This window comes from Oculina patagonica, chromosome 12 (assembly GCF_052425735.1).
Source record: "Oculina patagonica isolate OP01 chromosome 12, crgOcupat, whole genome shotgun sequence".
Lineage (NCBI taxonomy): Eukaryota > Metazoa > Cnidaria > Anthozoa > Scleractinia > Oculinidae > Oculina > Oculina patagonica.
Window position 1 is genome coordinate 10695947 of NC_135769.1, and position 27113 is coordinate 10723059.

Here is a 27113-nt window from a genome sequence, read left to right on the forward strand (position 1 = left end):
GTACAAGTAATTACACGGTATTGTTCTCAGCCCCGCATCCCGTGCGCTGGAACATAGCGAATTATCATAATTAGATTCACAGCTTTAAATAAAGCACACGTTGTTGTAAACATCGACTCGGAAGGTCTTCGGAAGCCTCAAAACCTGCAATTTTGTGTCCAAGTTTTCTCCGCCGATATAGAATTTCAAGAGTTGATTCGCGAGGAACATAAACTTGGTGTACTCTATTGTGTTCTGGCTAGAGCGAATTTTTAAATTTCCTTCTCAAAATGAAGAGAGCATGTTTCAAAGTTTAGATTTCACATTTTTACTCTCTTATAAGCCATTAACTTGCAGCGGTTTTTGAGATCGAAAATTTCGTTCTAGTGGGAACACAAAAGAAGTTACGATTTATCACTAGGCTATATAATCATTTAATTTGGTGCGCTGTGCTAGCTGAAAACTTGGACACAAAATCGCATTATCTTCAGTTAAACTTTTAAGGGCTTGTAACATCACAGACAACGGTCATCTCTCAGTAAAAGGACAATCATGATGTAATTCCATCATCCCTGGGTATCCTTATTAAATTTTAGAGGAATCGATATTCAAAATGTAGTGAATTAAAGCTTTACAAGACAGCACTCCAACAAGAAATTTGGCTAATGAATATATTAATGAGCAAGGGTCCTGCGCGACCTTAACCAAAACGTTTCTTAAATTCGCGTTAATTGTATCACGTGTAAATTTTGTTCGCGTTGTTAAAATGCTTCGTTATATTTCTATAATAAGGTATCTATTATTATTAAGGTTTGTATGGGAGAAAACGCTTTCGAATTTAGAGCTAAAAATAATGACATTTTGACAATAAAATCAACTTGCTTCGATGTCTTGTTGCTATGTCTGTTGCTATTGCGGTTCTCAGGCCGATCCGAGGCGTTTTAAGCGAGTTATGCCATTTCGCGTCTCCACAAACCAAAAACGAACCGAGCAGTTATAGTTAGAAAGGACTAGAAAAAAGACATAAACGAAAGAGACAAGTTATATTTCATGAGTTTTAGTATTAGAAAGAAAACAGACATCCCTTGCATCTCTACATTCAAAGTGGTGTTATAATTAACAATTCATGATCAAAGCAAAGCGGCCGTTTGACCTTACTGGCGGACAAGTATTGTATATTATTGTATATCGGTTGTCACGCTTCAATATAATGCAACTATTGCTTAATAACAACACAAGGAAATAACGCTACTAGGTCTGTATATAAAGCCCCATGGCTACTTGTTCTAACAGCTATGGCAGTGGAACTCGAATAATTATTCTAAGGTAAAGTACCAGAACAAGACATAAACGAAAGAGACAAGTTATATTTCATGAGTTTTAGTATTAGAAAGAAAACAGACATCCCAGCTGCCATCTCTACATTCCAAGTGGTGTTAACGATTCATGATAAAAGCAGCCGTTTGACCATACTAGCGGACAAGTATTGTATATTGTATATCGGTTGTATATTGTTTTAGTATAATTTCAGAGGTGATTATAAGAATTGAAGCATTCTGATTGGTCGAGAAGCTCGGTTTATGAGGCTATATTCACCCCGCGCGAGGTGATTATAGCTTTGAAGGCTTGGTTACACTGGGAATTTTTCAAATTAACTACCAAGGCTTTTGGACCGAAAATATTTTCAAGAGATGGTTCTCAAGGCATTAGAAATGATCGTAAACACGGCGGTTTTAGCGATCGATGAGAAACTCAGTCAGATCGATTGAGCAAACATTATTTAGTTCTCTTCTCACCAGAGCTACTCATTTTCGAGAGGATTCACACATTTGCTTAGAAGTCATCAACAATCATACAAAGGTACCGGACATCTATCGTTCTCATGGTGTTTGTTTTGTTCCGTTTTACTTCTTTAACTAAATAAATTCTGATTCCAATCGATGAAATAAACTGGTTTACACCGTATGCAAGCGAACACTCGTGTTTGCTGTTTTCTTGTTTGCTATCGTTATTTTTAAGTTCTTGATGATCACCTCTAAAAATTATACTAAAACAATTATTCGCCTTGGGCTCAGTGATTATTGTTGAATAATCCCCTCGACTTCGTCTCGGGGATTATTCAACAATAATCACTTCGCCTTCGGCGAATAATTGTTTAATAACGCAACTAGTGTTTAATAACAACAAAAGGAAATAACGCTACTCGGTCTGTATATAAAGCCCCATGGCTACTTGTTCCAACAGCTATGGCAGTGGAACTCGTATAACCTAACGTAAATTTTTACAGTGGTTAATTTTTAAAGGGACACTGTCGCCAGTTTCACTTAGAAAACTCAAAAGCCTAAAGACATATGAAACTACGGATAATTAATACAATGGTCCAAATTTGTTGCACGATGCAAGTGTACTGAAGCGATAAACAAGTAATGTTATCGTGATGCCATAATGAACTTTAGTCTGAGACCTCAACTTGAAAAATTCAGGTTTTGTCCCATGGACTGGAAAAAAACCTAAAATTTATTATGACTTCCTTCTTCTTTCAACAATAATTTACTTTATATCTCCATCTTGATGTACCAGGTATATTTCGTGTACGAGAAGACCTAATCGCCAAGTTTATTTTATTTTATTTTTTTAACAAAAAGCATTAAAACCCCGTGACAGAGTCCCTTTGAAGTAGTAACGTACCCATTATAAACATAACCCGTGCTAAACGTAGATCGCTTAAAAGTTTTGGTACCCTGAAGGAACTAAACAAGATTTCAGTAAAAACGAAAATGAAACACTTATTTGATATTAATTAAAATATTTCCCGATACATTAAAAGTAAAACATACACAGCTTGCTAAAAGTTGTATATTAAAGGCATGTATTTATTATGATTATATAAGGATGGTATTGAACATAGCTCGTGGATCCGGATAATTTGTGCTGGCCATGTCTATCAGAAGTGCGCTTCCGTCGTTACTGCAGCCCAGATAGGTATTGTGCGCCACGCTTTTGAACATTGTAAAGCCCCAGTAGTATGATGGTACGAATCTCATTGAATTCGTTATAGTAGTCCCTCCACTTGAGCTTGAGTATGCCTTAAAGTTAGAAGACAAGTAAGCTTTCAATGAGTGGACACTTGACGTGTGAGGGTTTTTGGCCGACCTTTTTACACAAGTAAATAAACTGTAAAGCTCCAATAGTAGGATGGTTGGAATCTCATTGAGGCCGGTAAAACTGTATGACTTGTGTGATCATTTAACTTTAAACTTTGAAGCCATCATTATTTTTAGACAACATTTGCAAAATGAATTTCGACACCTAAACCCTCCAATACAGTTTGTATCACATGATTTCGAGTGCAATTTGGGATAAATAAGCACAAGTAAATTCTTTAAAGGCCCGTAGGGTGAGTGCAATTTGTAGTGTTTGAAAAATTTACGAGTGCTTATTTATCCCAAATTTCCAAGAAAATCATGCGATTACTTATGAATAATATTCATGAAAAAATTGCGAGAAAGCCGACATGAGCAAATCTGGTACAAAAACTCCCTCGCGGTACACCTGTGAGTCTCTAACTGATTATGTGAAGCAAAATCAACCTATGGGAGCTCAGGCCAGTGTACATGTGTAAGGCAGAGCACCCTCGTCGGTCTCGTTTACCCTCCTCCCCTACGGGAAAAAAGTATCGTCGCCCTGAAAACTATTGCCCAATCATGCGTGAGGCTGAACGTGAAAAGCAAGGCTAATATAAAACGCCTCCACTCTCTCTAGTTCATGGTGTTGGAGAAATCCAAAAGTTTGAAAACCATGGTTATTTTTTCCGTATTCTTAAATCGCGGAGAGAGGCAAGTGGAACAAAAATTTGCTGCAGTAAAAGAATGGTCTTCGAGCTATGCCCATGCAAATGTTTGGAGTGAGCGGATAAAATTAAAAGCAATTTTTAACTTCGTTTTTTCGAACAGTGGTGTTATCGAGTGGTGTTTATCGAGCGTCGAAAGTGTTCACCATTGCATAAATTTAGGTAAGAGTAAACTAAAATTAAAAATATCGCTTAAATAAGGTTAAATGCTTTAGAACAGTTGTCAAAGGATGTTTTGCAGGAATTATTGCAAAATGAAAAGTTTAATTACAACTTGATTTAATTGTTTTCAAGGTTAAGACAATTAATGCCAAACAACTATAATCAAAAGATAATGTTTATGGATAAAGAATGCGAACCTGAGATCACGTTTTTTATAGCCACTGAACTGATGCACGACCAGCGCCCATTTCTGTGCACCCAGCGCCCATTTTTTGTTTTCAAGTTCTTGTTTGATAATTTATATGTCTTAAGAAAAGCAATGACTGGTACTCTCTTGCAGTTTTATGTTATATTAATGTACATAATTTTTCATAAAATTGCATCAGGTCACGAAAATTTACGGCACCTTTTTCGAATGTTCCCGCAGATAAGCCGCACCCCCGCTTTCGAGCAGAAGTTTTTGGAAAAAAGGTGCGGCTTATTTGCGGGTTTTTACGGTAAGTTTAGGAATGCTTGTGATTGTGAGCTCGAGAGCTGTTCAGGTAAAGGAAACCAATTCAGAAATGTAATTTGCAAATGCCAAATATATATGAGGTGAAACCGTTTGAAGGGCTAGATAACTACAAACAAAACTACTCGTAAAACAATTAAGGCCCGGTAATACGGGCAACATTTTTGTTCGACCTGTCTCGCAACATTGTTGCATTGCAAGTTGAACGAGTTGATGCCCGTATTACTACCGCACGCTTAACTTGTCTCGCAACAATTTTCGGTGTTGCAAGTTGAAAAAAAAAATGTTGCAAAAAGTAGAACTCGGTTCTACTTTGTGCAACATGTTGCTGCAACTTGCAACATCGAAATGTGTTGTGAGACAAGTCGAGCGCGCGGTAGTAATACGGGCAACAACTCGTTCAACTTGCAATGCAACAATGTTGCGAGACAAGCTGAACAAAAATGTTGCCCGTTTCAGCGGGCCTTTATCGACAACTAAGAAATAATAAAAAAACAGCGATAACTTTTGCCCTTAGTGTGAAGAACATCCCAGAAGACTCTATGACGCACTAGTAACCTTAGTTCATTTGTAACGAAAATTGTCGCTAAATACTTACCACAGCAGTCACTGGTCCATTATTTGATGGGCCGTCCAGTACGTACGAATTCTGATTCACAGTGAAGGCAAACATATCTCTACCTGCGCCCAGAGTTGTAAAGACAGCTAAGAAGAAAGCATGCGGATTTTTTAATCATAAGCATACGTTGAACATTTAAATCGTTACGCTTGGTTTAAACACAACCTGCTCTACCAGCTATTCCTCCCCTCACTTTGAACTGTTTTGACTCTGATACCCAGGAAGCAACCTCGTCCCCAGGGTCTCTCTCTTCCCTGGGAGCGAGGTGGCCCAGGAAGGTCATCTAGAAAACGAATCCCTTGTCCAAAAGATTATAGTATTACCAACATATTGTTCTGTATTAACAGGAGGCTCGATGTAGTTTTTTAGCCTTGGGGTAGTTGTTTTGAAAATGAAAATTACCTCCGCAGCCAGTCTTTGATTTTTGCAAAACTTCACCATAATGACAACATTTGACCAAAGATTGATTTCTTACTAGTTTCTTTAAAGCAGTGATTACCATAGCAACGATTGCCATATTCTTTTGTTTTAAAAACAAGCCTGATTTTCTCGAAATCTTGGTTGACCCTTGGTATTCATTTTCGATATGTTAAAGTATGATAGGCGGTTGCCAAGGAATTCATAGCGAATTAAATCGCCGATATTCTGCTTCAAGACTTATTTTCTTTCCATGTCCCACAAACAAGCGCCTACAAAGCGCGAAATGTATTCCTGTCATAAGCGCCTCTTGGGACTCATTTGGAATATCCTGATCTTCTACTGGCTGGTTTATGCTCAGTCAGAGGCGCCTGCGGTATCCGAAGTGTTAGCGTATGGCACAGAAAAGGCGTGAAATGCTTATAAACCTTTTACCCTATTCAGACCGGGGGGGGGGGGGCTTTTGAGGCCTGCGCTGACTTTGAACTTTTATAACTTTTTTAAGATTCAACCAAACGCTGCCAAACTTTCAGAGTTATCTGGCAACTATTTGGTAGGGTTGGATGATGGGTCAGGAACTTGACATCACCATGGCAACGGCATTTTGACAGGCATGTTTTCCCAAATTTGTAATTTTGCGTGTTTCTGTTAATAAAAATCAACTTAAATTGGATTATTTTTTTTTACATTTTTACGGGTTTAAAGCACATTTTTATTCATTTTGAGTACTTTGCAGTGATTTTGGGTGGTTTTCTGGCATTTTGGAAAAATTTTGAAATCCAAGATGGCGGATCCAAGATGGCGGCTGTTTTGACTTCATGATGTAATTGTCACTTGATGTGACGTCACCATCTCACGTGACGTATACCAAAAAAAAGAGTTTTGGACGTACAAAACATCCTATAAGTTTCATGGTGATTGCTTAAGTATTCTGATAGTTACATAAGGGGGCTTCCGAAGCTCCCCCCCCCCCCCCCGGTCTGAGAAGGTCCAAAAAATCCCGGTCTGAATAGGGTTAAACGCGAAAAAAAGCAATTTTGTTTCTATGCAAGTGTCTCATAGGGTATGAGAATTTTACGGATTGCCACGTAATTTGGTCCGAAGATTCCCACGACCCTTAGTGTGGGGGATTTCTTTTTTTTTCGATGAAGATCTCACGCTATGGACTTTCTCGTTACACGTACCAAAATTGACATAACAATTGCGAAGCTACCAATTGAAATATAACTAAAGCCCCGCACGATTTTGAAGACGAGCTTTGAGCCCCAAGAAATGTCTATGCAAATTAGCTGAGGGTACATTCAATGAACCCTCAACTAATTTGCGTAGGTAGCTAAACACCATGGGTTGACATGTTGTGTGTTTATGAAGATGGAAGGGGTGTTATATTAAATAATCACGTGACGTAAAAATGATACTCTAAGAAATGGTTACAATTCGGTTAAAGCTATCTGCGCTGAGTTTTTTTTTTTTACGCTCAAAGGAAAAATATTTTTTGGCGGACAATACAAAACAATACAAGCTAAGACGAGAAAACGATAAACCGTGAATTAATATTATCGCTCGATCACTTTTCACTGCTGTAGCCAGCTCAACTAAACGCAATCCGTGACAAAACTTGGGTTAATTTCCCTGGCTTAGGGCACAAAACAAACACTACTAACAGATAGGAACGAAGCAAAATTTAGTGGTCTTCACTGCCAGACAACAAAGTCTAGTTGCTTTCAAATTTATCCAGCATTTGCACTAAAAACTGCTTTGTATTCTCTTACTGTCTGATGGTTTCCAGCCAATACCACTAAAGAAATTTTTCCATCAAATCATCAACATGCAACGTTTAGGAAATGTGCGTGTCTATATGAAGTTTTGACCAGAATTAATGTCAGCGCGTGCACAGGTATCACCTTTTGTAAATTGTTCAGTTTTTAGGTCCCATCCTTAAAATCCGGAACTAACAGTTGAAAATGTTTTTGCACTCGTGTCTCCAATGCGACGATTAGGATTTTTTTATAAGGGGGCGAAAAAGGGCTAACTTATTTAAAGCAATTATTTTTACCAAATTTGTACAGGATTGATTACAGCAATAATTTTGAAAATTAACTGTTACCATGAGGTATTGCTACCCAAGACAGAACAGGATTGATTAAAGCAATAGTTTTGCACATTAACTGTGACCTTCGGGTATTTAAAGGACGAAGGATAACCCGAATAAGTTCATTGTGTCCAACAATTCAGACAACAAATAAAAATCTTAAAAATAGATTGTAATGTTTCGGTATAAGCTATACCATCATCAGACTTATAAAATTAGCATACAAGATAGATCTTAAATACTGTGAGCGAGGAGACGGAAAAAATAAGTTTAGTCAGGAGAATAGATAGAGTTCTCTGCTAGATTTTAGTCCATTGTTCAGGGATGGTGCTAGGCGTTTGATATAATAAGCCTCTTTGTATAGAAGAAGATTCCAGTTGTGGTCACAGTACACAGTAATACCGTTGTATTATCACGGACAACATGGGTGGAATATTCTTTGTCATTACTGACAGAAGGTGGAGCAGTCTCAGTGTTTAACTTATCCGGTAAATTACACAAATCACGAATGATTCGGGTATTGCTACCCAAGACAGTACAGGATTGATTAACGCAATAGTTTTTGCAAATTAACTGTGACCTTCAGGTATTGCTACCCAAGAAAGTACAGGATTGATTAAAGCAATGGATTTGCAAATTTTCTGTTACCATCAGGCATTGCTACGCAAGATAGAACAGGATTGATGAAAGCAATAGTTTTGCAAATTAATTTTCTGCATGTTGCACTTCTAATACTTTGTGATAAGCCTTTTCTGTAAAAACAAATATGTGGAATTGACTAACCTGGAGTAATCCTTGTCACTTATGAGTCTTATGATCAATCTCAATAATAAATACTTAAAATGTGTTATTAATTTCACTGGCTGCATACAAAAGCCGCTTTCAAGAGCGTGTGCTTCTGCAGTTCAGCCGAAAAGGAACCTTTATGGCCGAAGTCGAAGATATTCATTTCACGTTCGCAAATAGAATCTATAGTACTTGCAAGATCTCGAAACGTGTAGAAAAGCAGAGTCGTTGTCAATGGTCGTAATGGACGTTATGCACTCGGTCGGTGTCAAGTCGCCATTTTCGCCTTCGTCGGAACAAGCCTATTTCCTTTCGATCTATGATTGTGACTGTCATCTTGTAAAGCAAAAACTCACACTTAAACACCATCTTATCTCACGAAAATGAATGTGAAACAACATCGAACAGCTTTTAATCTTTAACCGAGGTTGCAGCCAGGCGAGTTTCCTGCGAAACATTTAACAGTTCTTGGACGAGGTTGAGCAAAAATCACGATATTTTACGATAACCGAGTTCCGCTATTGTTTTATCATTCGATCACTGAAATTGTTTCGCACAAGTACCTTCGGAAACTTCGTGGGAGCCGAACATTTTTTTTCTGAATTAAGGTATCAGCCACCCTTCAGGACCGTCTGCGCGCGGATTGCTCCAGCGCTTTTGTTTTTAATACAAACCACTACAAACCACACCCCGGCGTCAGGTTGACCATGGTAACATGGTTTTTCATTGTCAACCATGGTTGACCATGGTTGACAATGCTATGACCGTGGTGTCTGACCATTGTCCACTTTGGCCACTGACCATGGTTCACGGTCAACCATGGTCGGGTAACATAATTGTTAATATTAAAAATCCTTGTTTTGATAAGGGTGCCTAAGGTGTTTTATAAATGATTAAAACTCATATTCATAACTTTTAGCTTGTAACTGTTAACTTTTATAAAGCACTGGACGAAGAATGCCAACACACCATGGACTACCATGGAAAACCATGTCCTAGAAAGACCACAAGACAAATCATTTTACCTCAGAAAATAAATGTACGATTTCATCAAATACAGGTCCAAGAATTCTCTAATCGGTGGCTTCGACTTGCTAAAAGAATTATTACATTACTTATAGGAGCGACTTCTTAATTTCTTTTTAAAGACCATGGAATACCATGTTTGTCTATGGCCAAGGTAATTAAAAATAATAATTATAATGCATTTCAATGTCTTACATTTGGCTGACTGTGAACTATTTTTTTACCAATTCCCTTAAATGCAAAATAAATTTTTAGCTTTCTGGAAATTCTAAGGAATTAATGGGTTTTCTAGGATTTTAATAAGCTTATGTGTCAATTATAAACTTGACGTATTTTCATATGAATACTGGAGTTCAATTATAGGCCTTGAATTTCTGTCAATTTTTGTTAAATCCAACCTCAAATACTAAAAATTAAAAAAAAATGAGCATTACTTAACAACAAAAGCATAATGCATACCGAGCTTAGATAAACAAGATAAAGAATTTTAAGCCGCCAGAGTCCACTTTCCGTTCACATCAATGTCTCCTGCATTGTGGATGAAGAAAGATTTTCCACCCTTAAAATTGTCGAAAACCTTGGCAAATAAACTGACGACCTGATATGTGTTTCATTCTCACCGTTTATTCCTTTATAAACCTTGACAATTTCACCACAATGAGATCGCAAAGAGCAAGATTCGAACAGCTTTCAGCCGTTCCGCCATTATTGTTGAGACCGCAGTTCAACTTTCCAGCGGAATTCTGTTGAGAAACCAATCACGTTACGCAAACCATCCCACGTGATGTCATGTTCATCGTTATTTCATTCTCCTTTTGGCGCCGTGGTTTTGAATAGTTTTGTGATCGTTCGTCGCATGTGAGATTGTTTTTTATTCTAAACTGTACAGTCAGTATGTGTTTCGCTTTGTACAGATATTATAAAGAACAGATTGTGCTTTGTTAAACGAAAGGCGAATAGTGTACTTAGCTGGTGATTCTTAGAGCTGATCAAAGGCCTTGTTTCTGTGGTGTCATAACACTATGGCAGTTGGGCAGTCGTTTACAACTTGAGCGGTTCGGTGAGTACAAATAACATTGTATTTCCCTGATTAAACCAGCTGGGCTTTCACAGAACTAGAGGCTTTCATTTAAAGAATCATAACACTTTATTTGCACGAAATGCATTGTAGCCGTTGGATATGCTTGGTGAAATTATTTCGGCTGTGCGTGTGACCTCCGTTACAAAAATTCCCGCTTATAATTTCGTTAAGGAGTAATTTGAATACCGAATTAAAATTTTCCAACTAGCTTATAGCTGCTTACAGGCTTCATCAGGATGTAAATTTTTACACTGTTGTGGATTGTGGATTTAATACATGTACACTGTAAATTTCCCAAGGCATTAGTGCTATCTGATCTTATTAAGGTTTGCAAGCTCTCACAAAGTTCGTGTGCTCTAGTAATGAGAATACCAAATCATTATAGCTACTTAAATACAAATTAAGAGTTAATTGGGGCATGCATTTGATTTATTTTTACAGGCTAAAGTAGAGCAAGGACAACTTCCAAACTGGACAAACTAGAAAGAACTGAACTTTATCATGCATCTTATCAGAAGACAGCCACCAGCTAAGTCTGCCTTTTTTTTCTTGTCTGAGTCAGAAACCATAAGCCTCAAATTTTGAAGTGAAAGAAAGGCATCTGAGTTAAGACATTGTTTCTGAATGCACATAGGTATTTAATGAAAGTGTATACAAGAAAGTAGTGTTAGCCCAATAAAACTTTGTTTCATGCTGTTCTTAATGGCTGTTATGTTTTTATGTCTACAAATGTAAACTAATTGGGCTCCTTATATGCATTATATATATATATTCATCTGTTATAATAATTAGCAACAGAACGTTTGTAATAATTATGATGCAAGGGATAAACAGAGAACACGGCTGACCATGTTTTTTCATGGTCTGCATGAAAGAATGGACATGGTTGACCATGTTTTTTCATGGTGTACCATGTTATTTCATGTTATGGTGTGTCATTTTGCTACCATGGTTGGCCATGGTCAAACATGGCTTTAGACCATGGTCAAACATGTTCGACCTTGTTCTTTTCACAGTCAATTTGACCATGGTTGACCATGGTCAGCCTTGTGCAATTTAACGTTCATGGTCGACCATGGTCAAACCATGGTCAGACCATGGTTTACCATGGTCACCAACCATGAATAACCATGTTCAAAACATGGTTGACCATGGTCTATCCATGGTCCTGATACCGGGGCACATTTTCTGGAAGCTCATGAATTATTCCTTTAAAAATGACGAAAACTTAAAACTAAAGCAAAATTGAGACGATCAAGCTCCAGGCCCGCCGAAGCGGCAGAAAACGATAAACATCACGTTTGCCTCTCAAGTGTCATTGTCGGAGAAAGTGTGCCAGACCTTGGAAGTCGGAGTCAACCGATTTTCCTGAAACTTACTGCAGAAGTTGGCCTTTAATTTGGTTTTCTGACTTTTACTTTCAAAGTTCCAGGAGTGGTCCCATCTCGATTTGACCAAAATGGGCGCCCAAATAGTATCGGGGGTTGTGTAGAATGCCGACAGAAAGCCCGCAAGTATGTATCGGGAGGTGTGATAAATGCCTGTAAGGTGATTGGTTAATATAAACGAACAAGATGAACGAATCTCTGCGTGGTGATTGGGTGATGATGACAATCAATCAGCGAAAAAACGTGCGCACTCGATATGACAACGCTTCAACGATTTCTTGCTTGGAGTAAAGATAAGTTGAGGTTTTATTCGAGACCTATTCATTTCACAATGTCTAAAAGCCGAAAGCAATGTAATTATTGAAAAAAGTTCGCGTTAATTAACTCGCAGAGAAGTAAGAAAATCCACATTTTTACTTCTGAGTGATGCTGTCATTTCACAAAGCCCCGAAGACTAAATTTGTATCTTCAAGTTTGTCCGCGATTTACGATAAGGAAGCCTTATCCCAATACCGCGATTTACCAAGCGCAATTTACTTGAACGGAGAAAAGTCTTGATCAGTCTACCTCCGGACGAGATTTACAAGATGATAGAAATTCAAAAGAGATCTCGAGATAATTATTTAAGACTCGCAGCACGCCAAACAGGAAACGAGAAGCGAACGTCTTTTAGAAAGTCCAGCGTTTGCATTGACAAAGGTGAGAAATTATTTTGGTATCCTTTCCTTTTAAAAAGTTGATCGTTCCCATAAAGACAAATACGAAATTTGTCTAGGAACGCGTACGAACGTATCTACAAATTTGACCGCAATTTACGATAAGAAAGCCTTTGTCCAATACCGCGATTTACCAAGCGCAAACTACTTGAACAAAAAAGTCTTGATCAGTCCACGTTCTGACGAGATTAACAAGATGATATGCGGCAACACGGCAGGCAACTCACGGCAGGCATTTGCATTAACAGAAGTGAAAAATTATTTCGGACTTTTCTTTTATAGCTTAAGGTTGATCATTCTTATGTCATTCTTCATGCTTGGGCTCTCAGCCCAAATATATAGAAAACAATTGGACCGGCTCAAATGGTAATTTAAAAACGTTTTGCTGCTTCTAAAGTTTATCCTCGACACTGACACTGACAGTGAAGCGAGTTCGACCCCGCAAAGCGGCCCAGTGAGCGAAAAAGACGCGAAAACGATCGACGCAAGTCGTGATAGGTCGACCTTCGCCCCGGCGTGTCATATTAATAAAGGCGAAGAAATTTTTCTAAAGTCTAGTTTGAGTCTAGCTGAGATCACTCACCAAAGCAAAACATGACAAAATGATGTCAAGATACTGCTGTTCCGTTCTTGTAATTAAATTTACCGTATCATAAATCTTTCCGAATTCTTTGCTTAATTTCGTGTTGTTTTGTTTATTTACTTGACTTTAACTAAAACGTATGTCCTCTTTCCATCTTTATGAAGAAAAGTCCAGAAACCATTAAAAAACACAAGCCAACAAGGAGCGTTTTCTTCATAAACCTCCCAAACAGAAAATTAATTTCCAATCAATTTTCTGGAATATAGAAAAGGATGAACAGAAAAGAAAAACTGATTAACACCGGGGGCAACCTAGTGTCAGCTATTTCTAGTTTAGCTTGGTGAGGCACACTATTATGATCATTACGTGTAAGGCAGTTTTAAACTCAAAAAAATCCCTAAAAAACGGTAGAAATTTTGATTTTTAAAGAAATGACAGGCGAAAGTTCCAGGAATACGATTTAACATAAATCTAAAAACAGAAATAGACTATTGAGCTACTGTTGGCCACCTAATTGATTTGGGGACCCGTGTCATATGCTAAACAGTCAAGTTCCACCCAGGTTTAATGAAATGTGACCAAAATGAAAGAGTGAAACGATCAGTTCCGTGTTTAAACAAAGAACTTTTGTTGAAAAAATAAAACGTCTGAACAGGAAAACTTCATAATCCAAAATGGCGAATGGACAGTACGCAGCCGAAACAGCAATGGCAAAGAACTGAGCGGCATCATAATTTTATTTGATTGTTAGGGACTATAAAGGAATTTTGTCAACAAATGCAGAATGTTACGATCATCAGGAAGTACGATTACGCCGTAAGATGTTTCTACTCGCACGATTTTCCAAAATATTGAAACTTACTTTATTTGAGGAGCGTTTAATACGCTTTGGTATGTTCAGTTTTGGCAAGTTAAGCATGAATATGAAGAAGTGTATATATTAGTATAGTAAACTATTATGTAGACGTTATACGGACTTCATTTATTGTATGCACATTATATTTTAAGGAACAAGCTTTGGAGAAGAACAAACTGATTTCATCAGTATTGATTTTCTAATTTTTTGGCAATTTTAACAGTAATAATTTGTGTTTACTCGTCTTATTACTGCTAATAACAGCTTTCCTAAGAACTTTAATCTTTACCAAGGCAAATTAAAGTGTTTGAAAATAAATATAATAAGTATGGATGTTGAACTATTGGTTTTGACAATATGCAAATTAGTTAAAGAACTAAAAAATTTTTCTTAACTGAATTTTGTTCTACATGCATTGGGATAACTCCTGATATATGAGTGTCCTTTTTTGCTAGTTAGGCAGTTAAAAAATATGAACATCTAAGTTTTGGCAATTTTGGGTAGAGGTTTTTTATTAAAAGTTGGCCAAATTTCGTGCCATGTCCCACACTGCCATAACCTTCCTTTCATGATTTGAAGGCTCAATATGGGACCACCCCTGGAACAGAAAACCAAACCCAAATGGTTTTTGGAATATCTCATCAAGGGTAACTTCTGCAGTAAGTTTCAGGAAAATCGGTTGACCCCGACTTCCAAGGTCTCGAACACTTTCTCCGACAATGACACTTAACACGTTTTTTTCAAAAAACCGTCTCTCAGATTTTTAATAAGTGTGTTTGTTCTTTTGTAATAGGCAGATGAAGATAGGGGAGACGAATCATCGGCACTTCCTGTGGAAAAATATAAATTATTCGAAAATGAGAAAAGAAAACAAAAATCGCAGGCACCGTTTTGGAGAACAACTATCTGGCAATAAGCTGGCCAAATTTTAGCCAAACCGGTTCAGAGGCTGCCGACTTGGAGTTAAAAACGTACGTTATACTTGTCGAAATTTTCTTTTTCAGAAAACAAGCAAAACATATTTTTTTGCGGAGTCTTACCCATGATGGGATTATAACGCCTGGAACGTCAAGGTTGATGCTTACCAGGAAGGGTCATCCTTCCCTAACAATAGATGCTTGACAGTTTGCATTCAGCAGGCAAAACATTTACTCGGAATGTGCAGAGATATTTTTATCTTTTGACCGGACACAAATCGTGCTTTATACAGTTTAAAGAAAATTCAAAATTCCGCTCCACGTACGGAGTCGCTTGTTTGTTATATAATTTTAATAATGGTTGTGTGCCGAAGACTCGAAAGCGGAACAAAGCAGGTAACAAACAGCGATTGTAGCTGAAAGTGAAGGTGAAGCCTCGAAATTTCGGTCGGTCAACACAAAAGAAAACCAGGCTGGCCGAAATGAGACTAGTAGTTCTAGCTGGGTAAGAATAAAGTTGATTTCAGACAACAAATATCGTCGATTGTAAACCCTAATTGTTTCGCAAAGCAGGCAGTATCCGCCGTCACTGTAGTTTTATTTCAAAATTTATGGGTTCTTGTTTCCATTGAACAGTACCCGTCTTCTTTTCAGTGTGGCCACTTTCTAGATCTTCAACCGGTTCTTCAACATTAATTTCCGATCGGCTTTCATTGTTGGTGCGGAAACCGACTGCCCGCATTGGGCGCTTGACCGCTTGTTTTTGTAAATATGTTTTTGCGTGAACAATGGAGCTGGGATTTCGTGACGCGTTCACAGGACATCTGAACGGGTAATTATCATAATCAACCTTGCAAAAACTTCATCGCGCAATACCTTCGCGGAGAAATAAGATTTTTATGTATCCTGTTCCTCCTGGATTAGATGCCATGCATATCAACAAATATGTATGTGTTGCTTTGGCAAAGCTCTGTTTGCTGGGATAATAAAAGACAAGACTACCATTTGGCAGATTTTGGCCACGGGTGTGGCCTCTAATTTTTTATACCAAGGATAGAAAGCTTAAAATATGGAAACCTTAAACTATTATCCCAGCAAAGGTGAGGGAGAACCCGCCACAGCCCGCCATGAGGTACGAGTGAGCGGGCACCCCACCCGAAGCCAAAGCAACAGACACAACCCACTGACAATGTGAAAGTAAAGAAGAGAACATAATTCTCACTAGCATATAACAGTAAAGAAAACGACCACTGGGAATTCTCATGACCCCTGCAGCATTTAGGACAAATTAACCCAATACCACAACAAGCACAACTTAGAGTTTAGACCTATAAGCAACCTGAATGCCAATGGTAGGTTACAACAAGTGGGAAGTTTAGGTGAAACTGTAATCCATACAAAGTAAATTATAAGTATAGAGGTGCTATTTTTTAAACCATCTGTTTGAACACTAATTATTTTTGGCTTGTCATTTGCCGTACATAAAAAGCATACCTAGTAATACATTGTAGGTACTGACTGAGCGAATAGATTGAACTGATGAAATTGCTAGACTAGACTATGATAAAGCCAAGGACTAAAATAATATCCGAGGCCTATTTATTCAACACGATATAAGATTGTATGAAAATGCCAAACAGGGAGTAAAAGACATAAGCACATTCATGCGCTGATTCATTCAGGCCAGATACACTCGTTGACGCCATAAGCGTAAAGGTGATGTAACCGCGCCTTTATAACCTAAAAGCCCGCGAAAATGTAACCGGAAGTGATAGTTTGAGGGAATTTCACCGGAAGCTGGTAAATACTTACGAAACAAGCTACATAAAACCATTTATTTTTGCAAAATAAATATCCTTTTTGTGTACTTTTTGTAAAAGAACGCCCTTGAAGAGCTTTATCTAAACATGATAGATTCTCAAATTTAGAAAAACACTTTTGAACGGTGGCTGATACCTTAACGCAGACGAAAACGTAACTTTGCTTTCGATAATACGAGCTGGTCTTCATCCATTTCTTTATCTTTAGTTATTGCCGATCGCGAAATACAAAGTTTCCATTGCCTTCTTTGTAGTTTTGATGTTTTTTACGGGCCTAGTAGACAAATCCAACCGCTCTTCTCCATCTATGGAAAACAAGCTGCCATTTTTCTCGAAAGTGGACACAACTACGCATGAGCAAGCAGAATATTATTTGTAGCAAAATCACTGTCAGACGCTAATGTGCACGAGCAGACCATTATTTGTGAGCAGTTATTTGCAGATCACGTAGTGGGCTCTCGGCCAATGAAAAGGAAGAAAACATTGCATCGAATGATAATTAATATAATTTATTCCGCCGCCTAAATTAAGACTAGGCCTTTCGTACGCGATGGTCACTTGATCCGTACTTTGTTTATCGGTACCTGACCCAGTGTGAACCATTCCCCATCGTTTATGTAGCATTTTTCGTTATGATTTTTTATTATGTCACTGTTTTAATGTTTTATAGCTCTCGTCTTCATCATTATTGTTTTAATTTGCGGCAAATTAAACGCGCTCGAGTTAGCAACATTGACTTTGTTGTCTTTCGCATGACAGACACACGCCGACTACTCGAGTTGATAGAACCCTCCCCATTGCTGACAGAAATGATTTGCGTATTACCTGGTGATCAAATCCTTAATCTCGTGACATGCACATCTGAAAAAAATATAACGATACTTCTGTGCATGGAATTAAAGTAAAGCTCGTCACAGTGGATGAACTCCTTGTCGCTGATATTATGCAGAAGTTTTGTTCGTGCGACTGAATTCGATACCCGTAAAACTCCAAATTCGCTAGAAGCGACACCGGCCATTTCGGGTTTCAGGGTCGTTCTTTCCGTGCAGTTAAATATAATTGGAGGGATTTTTTTTTTTTTCAGATTGTACATTTTATTAGTTTGTATTGATATGTAGTTTACGGTGGCTGAGTTTAAAACAGCGCACTTACAATTTTTTTTGGGCTAAGGACACCCGCGAAGGTATACGGTAACATTATTAAGCGGCTATCCGCTGGCCAAATTATATGAAACCCGATGTGCGTTTTTTTCCGAAAAAAACCTCTCCTAGTGTTATTATAGCAATTTTGGATACTAAGTTCCTACAAGAAAATTTCAGTGCAACTAGCAGGTAAAAGACCGAGCTAAAGATATTCTTTCTTCCCCATAAAGAACAACTTACTTTGATCACTCACACCCGAGCTGCCATTACAATTGATCGCATTATTCGGGTCGTGCTGAAGAAGGGAGGCTGTTTGCTTGTTCCAGATTCGATAAGAAGTGCTTGGCTCGATTTTATGAGGCACATTGTCATCAGTACTGGAACCTCCGTTAGCCAATTGTCTGGAGATATGAACACAGTGTCAAAACATTGATAACCAGTACGTTTGGGGTGCAATCGGCTGGTCTTATCAGTTCTTCTTGTATCATGAGCTTAACCTGAATTTACACATCACCTTAAGCTTGCCATTTACGACATTTATTCAAGCAAAACAATCTAAACAAAAAAAGTCAATCAGTCAAAAAAAAAATATAGTGTTTGGTTGAAACAAAATCAGGTATTTTCATTTCCATCACTTTTTCTCTGTGAGGAATGCTTTGTTTTAAGCCAAAACGGCCAGGCTGGAAACGAAAAGCAATGGGACATGTGCACAATTAAACACGATACCGTATATATCTGGACACCAAACAGTTGTATTAATTGATTACCCAATACTTGGTTGCTCTAAGAATGTTCTTAACCCTATTCAGACCGGGCTTTTTTGGACCTTCCCAGACCGGGGGGGGGGGGGGGGTGCTTCGGACCCCCCTATGTAAGTTCCAGAATATTTAAGCAATCACCATGAAACTTATAGGATGTATTGTACGTCCAAAACTCTTTCTTTTGGTATACGTCACGTGGGATGATGACGTCACATGACGTGACAATTACATCATGATGTCAAAACAACCGCCATCTTGGATCCGCCATTTTGGATTTCAAAATTTTTCCAAAATGCCAGAAAACCACCCAAAATCACTGCAAAGTACTCTAAATGAATAAAAATGTGCTTTAAACCCGTAAAAATGTAAAAATAATCCCATTTAAGTTGATTTCTATTAACAGAAACACGCAAAATTACAAATTTGGGAAAACATGCCTGTCAAAATGCCGTTGCCATGGTGATGTCAAGTTTCTGACACACCATCCAACCCTACCAAATTGTTGCCAGATAAATTTTAGGAAAACTCAGAAAGTTTGGCAGCGTTTGGTGAAATCTTAAAAAAGTTATAAAAGTTCAAAGTCAGCGCGGGCCTCAAAAGCCCCCCCTTCCCCCCCCCCCCCCCCCCGGTCTGAATAGGGTTAAGAATATTTTCAGCCTAAAATCGGCAGAAAAATAAGAATATTCCGCCTGGGTTTGGAAAATTCTATTCTTATAAAAAAAGAAAGAGTGTATGCAGGGGTTATAATGGGCTTAACCCCTTCATACCTTTTTTTTATTTACCTTTAATTTTTTAAATGGCATCACAGGGAGATTTTGTAAATGAATTTAAGCTATATAACGACAAACTTAGTATTTAAAACTATTTTTATCTTCCCGTTTGGCTCTTCTTTTTTAGAAACCCAGAATGTTTACCGGCAAAATCGTGCCAGATATGAAAATATGAGAAAGACTGTCAAATGTACCTATTAACTAATCCTGATTCAAGAAAAATAATAATCGCGCAATGATCAGTAGAATTCACCAGTAAGTGTGGCTCATGGGTTTAGTTGTAATTATAATAAATTACGTCCGAAAAGACAAATATTTTTTTTGAGGGAAATACCATATAATTACCAATAAATGTACTAAGGAAAGTAAGTTCCCTGGAGAACATATTGCGTGTTTACAGTCTGATTATGAAGAGGGGAAGACGATGGAGAGAAAACATCAACAAGCACTTCTAACATGTATACTTACCGTACCGTTTTATGTCATTTATGGACATCTGTTGATAAATATTCCATCCTCCCAATGCCAACATTCCCCCCGTTAATGTTATTCTCAACACTATCAAGAGAACTTTCGTTTTTTTACGGTCGTTGCGCTCTGATTCCGGTGAAAACTGCTGCATCTTTATCAAAATGAACCAAATCTCTTCCGGAGAGATCGCTCGAGTAAACGTTTGAGGTTAAGGCGGGTAGGAACAAAAGCTGTTCAAAATGCTGCGAATGTAAAATTATTTAACTCTTAAAATCGCGATCGTGCCAACACAGAAGTGACACAATTTATGCATATGTCTGACCAAGGGAAAGCTTTAAGAATTGATCTTTTACCACTGTCATTATAAAGCCGATAGACAGAACACAGAGCAACGAATAATTTGTGGCATGTTACAATCACAGTTTCAAATCTCAGCCCTTTACATGAAAAAGGTCCTTTCTTTTACTTTAAACCCTGTTTTTAATCAAAAGGATATTTAATAACGTGCCATTGATTCTTGATCCAATCTTTTCAATCGTTTATTTCACTGCACTTGTTTTAGTACCTAAAGGATGTATTTTGATGTTGACGTAAATCTAAAGGATGCATTGCGTGAGTGGCGTATCGGAAAGGGTGCTATATCTTCATAAAACATGTGAACTTTTCTGCAAGAAGGACTGAGATATGGCGTGTTCGTGCCTGTCTTACTTTTTCGAAATTCAAATAAAATTTTAAACATAAAACCATTGTTTAATTCGTGTACTCCACAATTCATTTTTTTAAAGTAAATTTTTATTTCGTCGACTCAATTTTTTTTAATCTCACCCATTATTTCTAGAAGCAAACACCATTTTTGGGGGAGGCTATTTTTGTACGCATAGAAACGCCATACTGAGACAACGCCAATGTTAAATATGTGAATGCCCAAGTCGATGTTAAGCACTACTACATGCAAGTTACAACAAGTTTATATATGTTCTTGACATGTAATCACACATTCGACAAAGCTAATGTTATATATTAGCCTGTTATAGCACTGTCCAGCAAAACATATCAGCCAACAGGAGCACAGCCATTTACGAAAATTTCTTTATCCGATACTTGATCCGTTATTTAACATAGCATGACGTTATATAACATAACACTGAAATCCTCTTTACACGTGTGTGCTGACATAGCTTTTTGTTTTCTTTGACCTGTCAGGTGGAAATGTCTGTGTTTAGAATCGTGAATGTGTAATAATCAAACGCTAGTCCTTTTTGTTGACTCATGCCACAGTATTCTGTCCCTGTCAAAACAAAACAAAAAGAAAGAAAGAAACGAACCGCACTATTAATATTATTAAGATGCCAATCTCGAAGAATTATCGCTTTCGGTAATCGGCAAGATTACGAAAACAAGCCTCTTTTGCACGCAGCCGACTGACATGGCAAAGAACAATTTCCCGCCCATTTCCCTCATAGGAGAAAATAGCAATGAGCAAAAGTAAGTCTAGTAACAATCCAAAAACTGAAATGAGACAACTTGTTTTAATATGCTTTCATACTCACTAACTGAAATTAGTCTAATGTTGCAGTGGATAACCTTCTTAAAATTAATTTTCAACTGTTGACTAGCTTAAACTGATTAAAAAAATACTTCAAATATTTTGCATTAGTTGCTGTTAAAGGTCACTGAAACTTTACCCTTGCCACAATCAATATGGGACAAAATTAAAATAATATACTGTACCGATCAAATCGAAACTTCAACATCCACTTCCAAGACAACCCCCAGGGAATTGGAATTTTGAAGTTTATTTTTCAAATTCCAATCCCCAGGGCCAAAAAATGTTTTCAAATGCCCCACCTTATGGTCAAATTTGTCGATCAATTCCCCTACCCCCAGGACATAAATGCGAAAAGTAAGCAAAAGAACACAAGTGTATTTCTTTTCAGAGTGTGATTTATATGTAACATACTCAGAACTTAACAATACGTAGAAAAAAAAATTAAGCAACCACGATGTCACAAAAAAACGATTTATCCCTTAAAGTCCTCTACCTTCTCGATCTCCGTCATTATTTACATTCAATTTAAATTCAATTAAATTCACTTAGGAGCCGCTAACGTAACTGCAAACACCGCAAGGAATTATATACCCAAAATTGACCCATTTTGCTCAAATCCTCACAACCCCTCCCATATTGTTTCAAATAACCAACCCAGAAACAAGCTCAGATGAACATCCAAAAAGTCTGCTGAACAGTTTTGCCTAAATTCAAAGTACGAACTTAAGAGCGCTGCTCAATTTTAAAACTTCGAAGAGTGCTATCAGTCATGGTACGCATGCAATGATACTTCGAGGGTCACGAAGGGGTAAATAATAGCACAGTCCAGCAAAACATATCAGCCAACAGGAGCACAGCCATTTACGAAAATTTCTTTATTCGGTACTTGATCCGTTATTTAACATAGTGTTGATTTGGTTCGTGGGCGGACAATTGAGAGGCGAAGAATAAACTCAACAACAACGGTTTAATGGACAAGATTCGCCATTTTACATACGAGCACATGGTTTAACTACGACCGCACGGTATCACGGTTGAATGACGTACATGTAGGCATGCAATGCGTACTCTAAACTTTTGACATATCAACACATAGCATGACGTTATATAACCTAACACTGAAATCCTCTTTACACGTGTGTTCTGAACTTCTGATATAGCTTTTTTGTCTTCTTTGACCTGTCAGGTGGAAATTTTTGTGTTTAGAATCGTGAATGTATAATAATCAAACGCTAGTCCTTTTTGTTGGCTCATGCCACATTATTCTGTCCCTGTCAAAACAAAACAAAAAGAAAGAAAGAAACGAACCACACTATTAATATTATTAAGATGCCAATCTCGAAGGATTATCGCTTACGGTAATCAGCAAGATTACGAAAACAAGCCTCTTTTGCAGGAAACCGACTGACATGGCAAAGAACAATTTCCCGCCCATTTTCCTCATTGGAGAAAGAAGCAATGAGAAAAAGTAAGTTTAGTTACAATCCAAAAACTGAAATGAGACAATTTGTTTTAATATGCTTTTATACTCACTAACTGAAATTGGACTAATGTTGCAGAGGATAACCTTCTTAAAATTAATTTTCAACTGTTGACTAGCTTAAACTGATTAAAAAAATTCTTCAAATGTTTTCGCATTAGTTACTGTTAAAGGTCACTGAAACTTTACCCTTGCCACAATCAATATGGGACAAAATTAAAATAATAATGTGCCGATCAAATCGAAACTTCAACGTCCACTTCCAAGACAACCCCCAAGCATTTGGAATTTTGAAGTTATTTTTTTCAAATTCCCATCCCAGGGCCAAAAATGTGTTCAAATTCCCCACCTAATGGTCAAATTTGTGGATCAAATTCCCCTACCCCCAGGACATAAATGCGAAAAATAAGCAAAAGAACACAAGTATATTTATTTTTAAAGTGTGATTTATATGTAACATATTCAGAACTAAACAATCTATTCAACTTTAAACGCAGAAAAAAAATGAAGCAACCACGATGCCACAAAAGAAAACGATTTATCCCTTAAAGTCCTCTACCTTCTCGATCTCCACCATTATTTAAATTCAATTAAATTCACTTAGGAGCCGCTAACGTAAGAGCAATCACCGCAAGAAATTATATACACAAAATCGACCCATTTTGCTCAAATCCCCACAACCCCTCCCATATTGTTTCAAATTAGCAACCCAGAAACAAGCTCAGATGAACATCCAGAAAGTCGGCTGAACAGTGTCGCCTATAAATTCAAAGTAACGGTAAATAAAGAGATCAGGAAATTGGATTTTCTTTTATGCCTTGGAAAATGATATTCACTACACTGGCACTGGGATTTAACCACTGTGAAAGGGATTCATATTCACAATGATCTTTCTTCTGTAGCGGTCTCTGGCTCTTTTATTTGACGAGCTTAGGTCTCCAAAAAAATATGCAAATTAGGTCTTGATCGCCTTAGTAGAGAATATTTCTCCATTAAGGGATTTAAGATCTCTAACATTAGAACGTAACTCGCACAGCTGGTCCCTGACCGGTTGCTGCTACCCTTTGTATTCTTGGGTGAAGGTTGGCACTGTGACAAAAAAAAAATGTCTTGTCAAAGAATATGACAAAAATTCACGACATCGGTGAACCGTCAAACATTTTGCCTTTTGTGTTGGCTCATGCCACAGTATTCTGTCCCTGTCAAAATAAAACAAAAAGAACGAAAGAAACGAACCGCACTATTAATATTATTAAGATGCCAATCTCGCAGAATTATCGCTTTCGGTAATCGGAAAGATTACGGAAACAAACCTTCTTTTGCACGCAACCGACTGACATGGCAAAGAACAATTTCCCGCCCATTTACCTCATAAGACAAAAAAAGCAATGAGCAAAAGTAAGTCTAGTAACAATCCAAAAACTGAAATGAGACAACTTGTTTTAATATGCTTTTATACTCACTAACTGAAATTAGACCTTCTTTTGTCAAAGAACATGACAAATTTAAAATTCACGACATCGGCCAACCGTCGAACCCGAACCACTTGATCAGGAGAACAACATCACGTCGCCTGTAACTAATTAACCGTTCCCACGGATTTTTAGTGTCACTTTCTTGCAAGGATCACAAGTACAACCGCAATGTCTCGCATTTATTTATTACTTTTCATTAATTAATTAATTTAATTTAACAATTTCTTTAATACTTGAGTTGCATAGCCTTTCATATAAAATGTGACTAACTATTCTCTCTCCTCCGCAGAGGTCTCTTTCGTGTTTCGGGCGATTCGGGCTGGGAAATAGGAAGAGGAACGGGGAGAGGTGAAAAGTAAGCGCGCGGAGCCTGGAGAGAATCGAAACGCCAGTATTTATGTTGTAAGTTCAAAATGGGAATCGTACAAATTATCATTACGCGCAGGAAAATAACTTGTTCATCTTCTGGCTTAACGTTAATAATACAAAAATAACAGCTACTTAGGTTCCACTAAATAACTTACAATTATTAAAAATTATTTGATAAAAGTTGACACTGGCTTAAAATATGTACAGGACGTTTCGGCTACTGCTGTAGCCTTCTTCAGCAATATGTAAATTTAAAACGGCGTCCCTGGTGTTAAAGGAATAAAAACTAAAAAATGCAGAAAAAGGTGACAAGGAATGTACTGAATAAAATTGGGAGTGGAATTCTAAAAATTCGACTAAAAAGGATAGAATAGGGGGTGGTATGCAATTAAAAATTGTTAAGTTTCTTATAAATGTTTGGGAATGCTACGTGTTCATTAATAGCGTTTCCATCTCGGACTGAGTGCCACGCTTCGAGGAAAAGTCTTTGTCTCCAAACTGAAGACCGGTCGATAATGTCAACATTTTCCAGATCAATTTCATGATCGTTGAGCAAATGGTGTTCGGCCAATAGGGAATTTCTGTCCATTGTTGCTATCGCTTTAGCATGTTCTTTGATGCGTGTTTTGAGTGCGCGCGAGGTCTGGCCAATGTAAACACACGCACAGTCTTTGCATTTGATTTTATATACAACACCTTTCGACGACTCTTCGCTGATTTTATCTTTGGGTTTTTTCAAAATATTGGCGATGGAACGGATGGGCTTGTGAGCCACTTTGACGTTAAAACCTTTGAGAACTCTTGAGATTCTTTCAGAAAAACCCTTGGCGTACGGTAGAACAACCAAACCTCGCTGTTCAACAACGTTGGCACCACTTTTTTGTTCGGCATTGGATTGACGACCATTACGAATAAAATTGATAGGATAATTATTCGCTGCCAGCGCTTTCAATACACGATTAGATTCAGATGACACTTCCTCCTCAGTGGATGGGATGTTCTTAGCCCGATCCATAAGAGTGCGTACAACAGAGTGTTTATGTTGCGTATGGTGGTATGAATTGAAGTCTAGATAGCGGTCGGTATGAGTGGCTTTTCTGTTAACAGAAACGGTTATCGAACCATCCACTTGCCTCGTTGTCTTAGTGTTCAAGAAAGCGATTGAACCTTCTGTTTCCACTTCGATGGTGAATTTGATGTGCTGGTTAATCGAGTTTAGGTGCAAATGAAATTCATCTACAAATTCTTTTTTCAGACACACATGACTGTCGTCGACATATCTAAACCACCATTTAGGTGGGTGTGGAGCCGAGGAGAGGGCCTTTTCTTCAACGTATTCCATGACCAGATTGGCTAAAATGGCGCTGACTCTATTCTGACTCTTCGTCATCTGAAAGAACAAATTTATCCATAGAGAACATTATCAAACTCTTAGAATTCGTTCTTGACAGTAACTTCTTCGTTTTTCAAGGAACAAACTACAAACAGATTTTTGGCTGTCCTATGGGTTCACCAGTCAGCGCCATTTTAGCCAATCTGGTCATGGAATACGTTGAAGAAAAGGCCCTCTCCTCGGCTCCACACCCACCTAAATGGTGGTTTAGATATGTCGACGACAGTCATGTGTGTCTGAAAAAAGAATTTGTAGATGAATTTCATTTGCACCTAAACTCGATTAACCAGCACATCAAATTCACCATCGAAGTGGAAACAGAAGGTTCAATCGCTTTCTTGGACACTAAGACAACGAGGCAAATGGATGGTTCGATAGCCGTTTCTGTTTACAGAAAAGCCACCCATACCGACCGCTATCTAGACTTCAATTCATACCACCATACGCAACATAAACACTCTGTTGTACGCACTCTTATGGATCGGGCTAAGAACATCCCATCCACTGAGGAGGAAGTGTCATCTGAATCTAATCGTGTATTGAAAGCGCTGGCAGCGAATAATTATCCTATCAATTTTATTCGTAATGGTCGTCAATCCAATGCCGAACAAAAAAGTGGTGCCAACGTTGTTGAACAGCGAGGTTTGGTTGTTCTACCGTACGCCAAGGGTTTTTCTGAAAGAATCTCAAGTGTTCTCAAAGGTTTTAATGTCAAAGTGGCTCACAAGCCCATCCGTTCCATCGCCAATATTTTGAAAAAACCCAAAGATAAAATCAGCGAAGAGTCGTCGAAAGGTGTTTTATATAAAATCAAATGCAAAGACTGTGCGTGTGTTTACATTGGCCAGACCTCGCGCGCACTCAAAACACGCATCAAAGAACATGCTAAAGCGATAGCAA

The 27113-nt window shown here is 37.9% G+C and overlaps 3 protein-coding genes and 1 long non-coding RNA gene across 4 annotated transcripts in view; 2 read left to right on the forward strand and 2 right to left on the reverse strand.

The window, feature by feature from the left end:
* Positions 1-1003: 1003 nt before the first annotated feature.
* On the reverse strand, positions 1004-20045 carry LOC144633313 (uncharacterized). The gene is made up of 4 exons (XM_078492186.1): positions 19950-20045; positions 18186-18346; positions 5101-5207; positions 1004-3065 (listed from the first exon to the last, which is right to left on the reverse strand). The coding sequence occupies exons 1-4, from the start codon at positions 20006-20008 to the stop codon at positions 2862-2864; spliced, it is 531 nt and encodes a 176-aa protein (XP_078348312.1). The 5' UTR covers positions 20009-20045; the 3' UTR covers positions 1004-2861.
* Positions 9741-11218, forward strand: LOC144633030 (uncharacterized). The gene is made up of 2 exons (XR_013566989.1): positions 9741-10502; positions 10965-11218. It is a non-coding gene; the product is annotated as an uncharacterized LOC144633030 (long non-coding RNA).
* A 5163-nt stretch (positions 20046-25208) lies between the features above and the next one.
* On the reverse strand, positions 25209-26210 carry LOC144633396 (uncharacterized). Its single transcript, XM_078492273.1, has one exon. The coding sequence runs from the start codon at positions 26208-26210 to the stop codon at positions 25209-25211; it is 1002 nt and encodes a 333-aa protein (XP_078348399.1).
* Positions 26211-26323: 113 nt separating this feature from the next.
* The window catches only part of LOC144633398 (uncharacterized), a 993-nt gene continuing 203 nt past the window's right edge, over positions 26324-27113 (forward strand). The window contains exon 1 of the mRNA XM_078492274.1: positions 26324-27113. This exon is cut by the window's right edge and continues 203 nt beyond it. Coding sequence (XP_078348400.1) covers positions 26324-27113 — 790 coding nt within the window.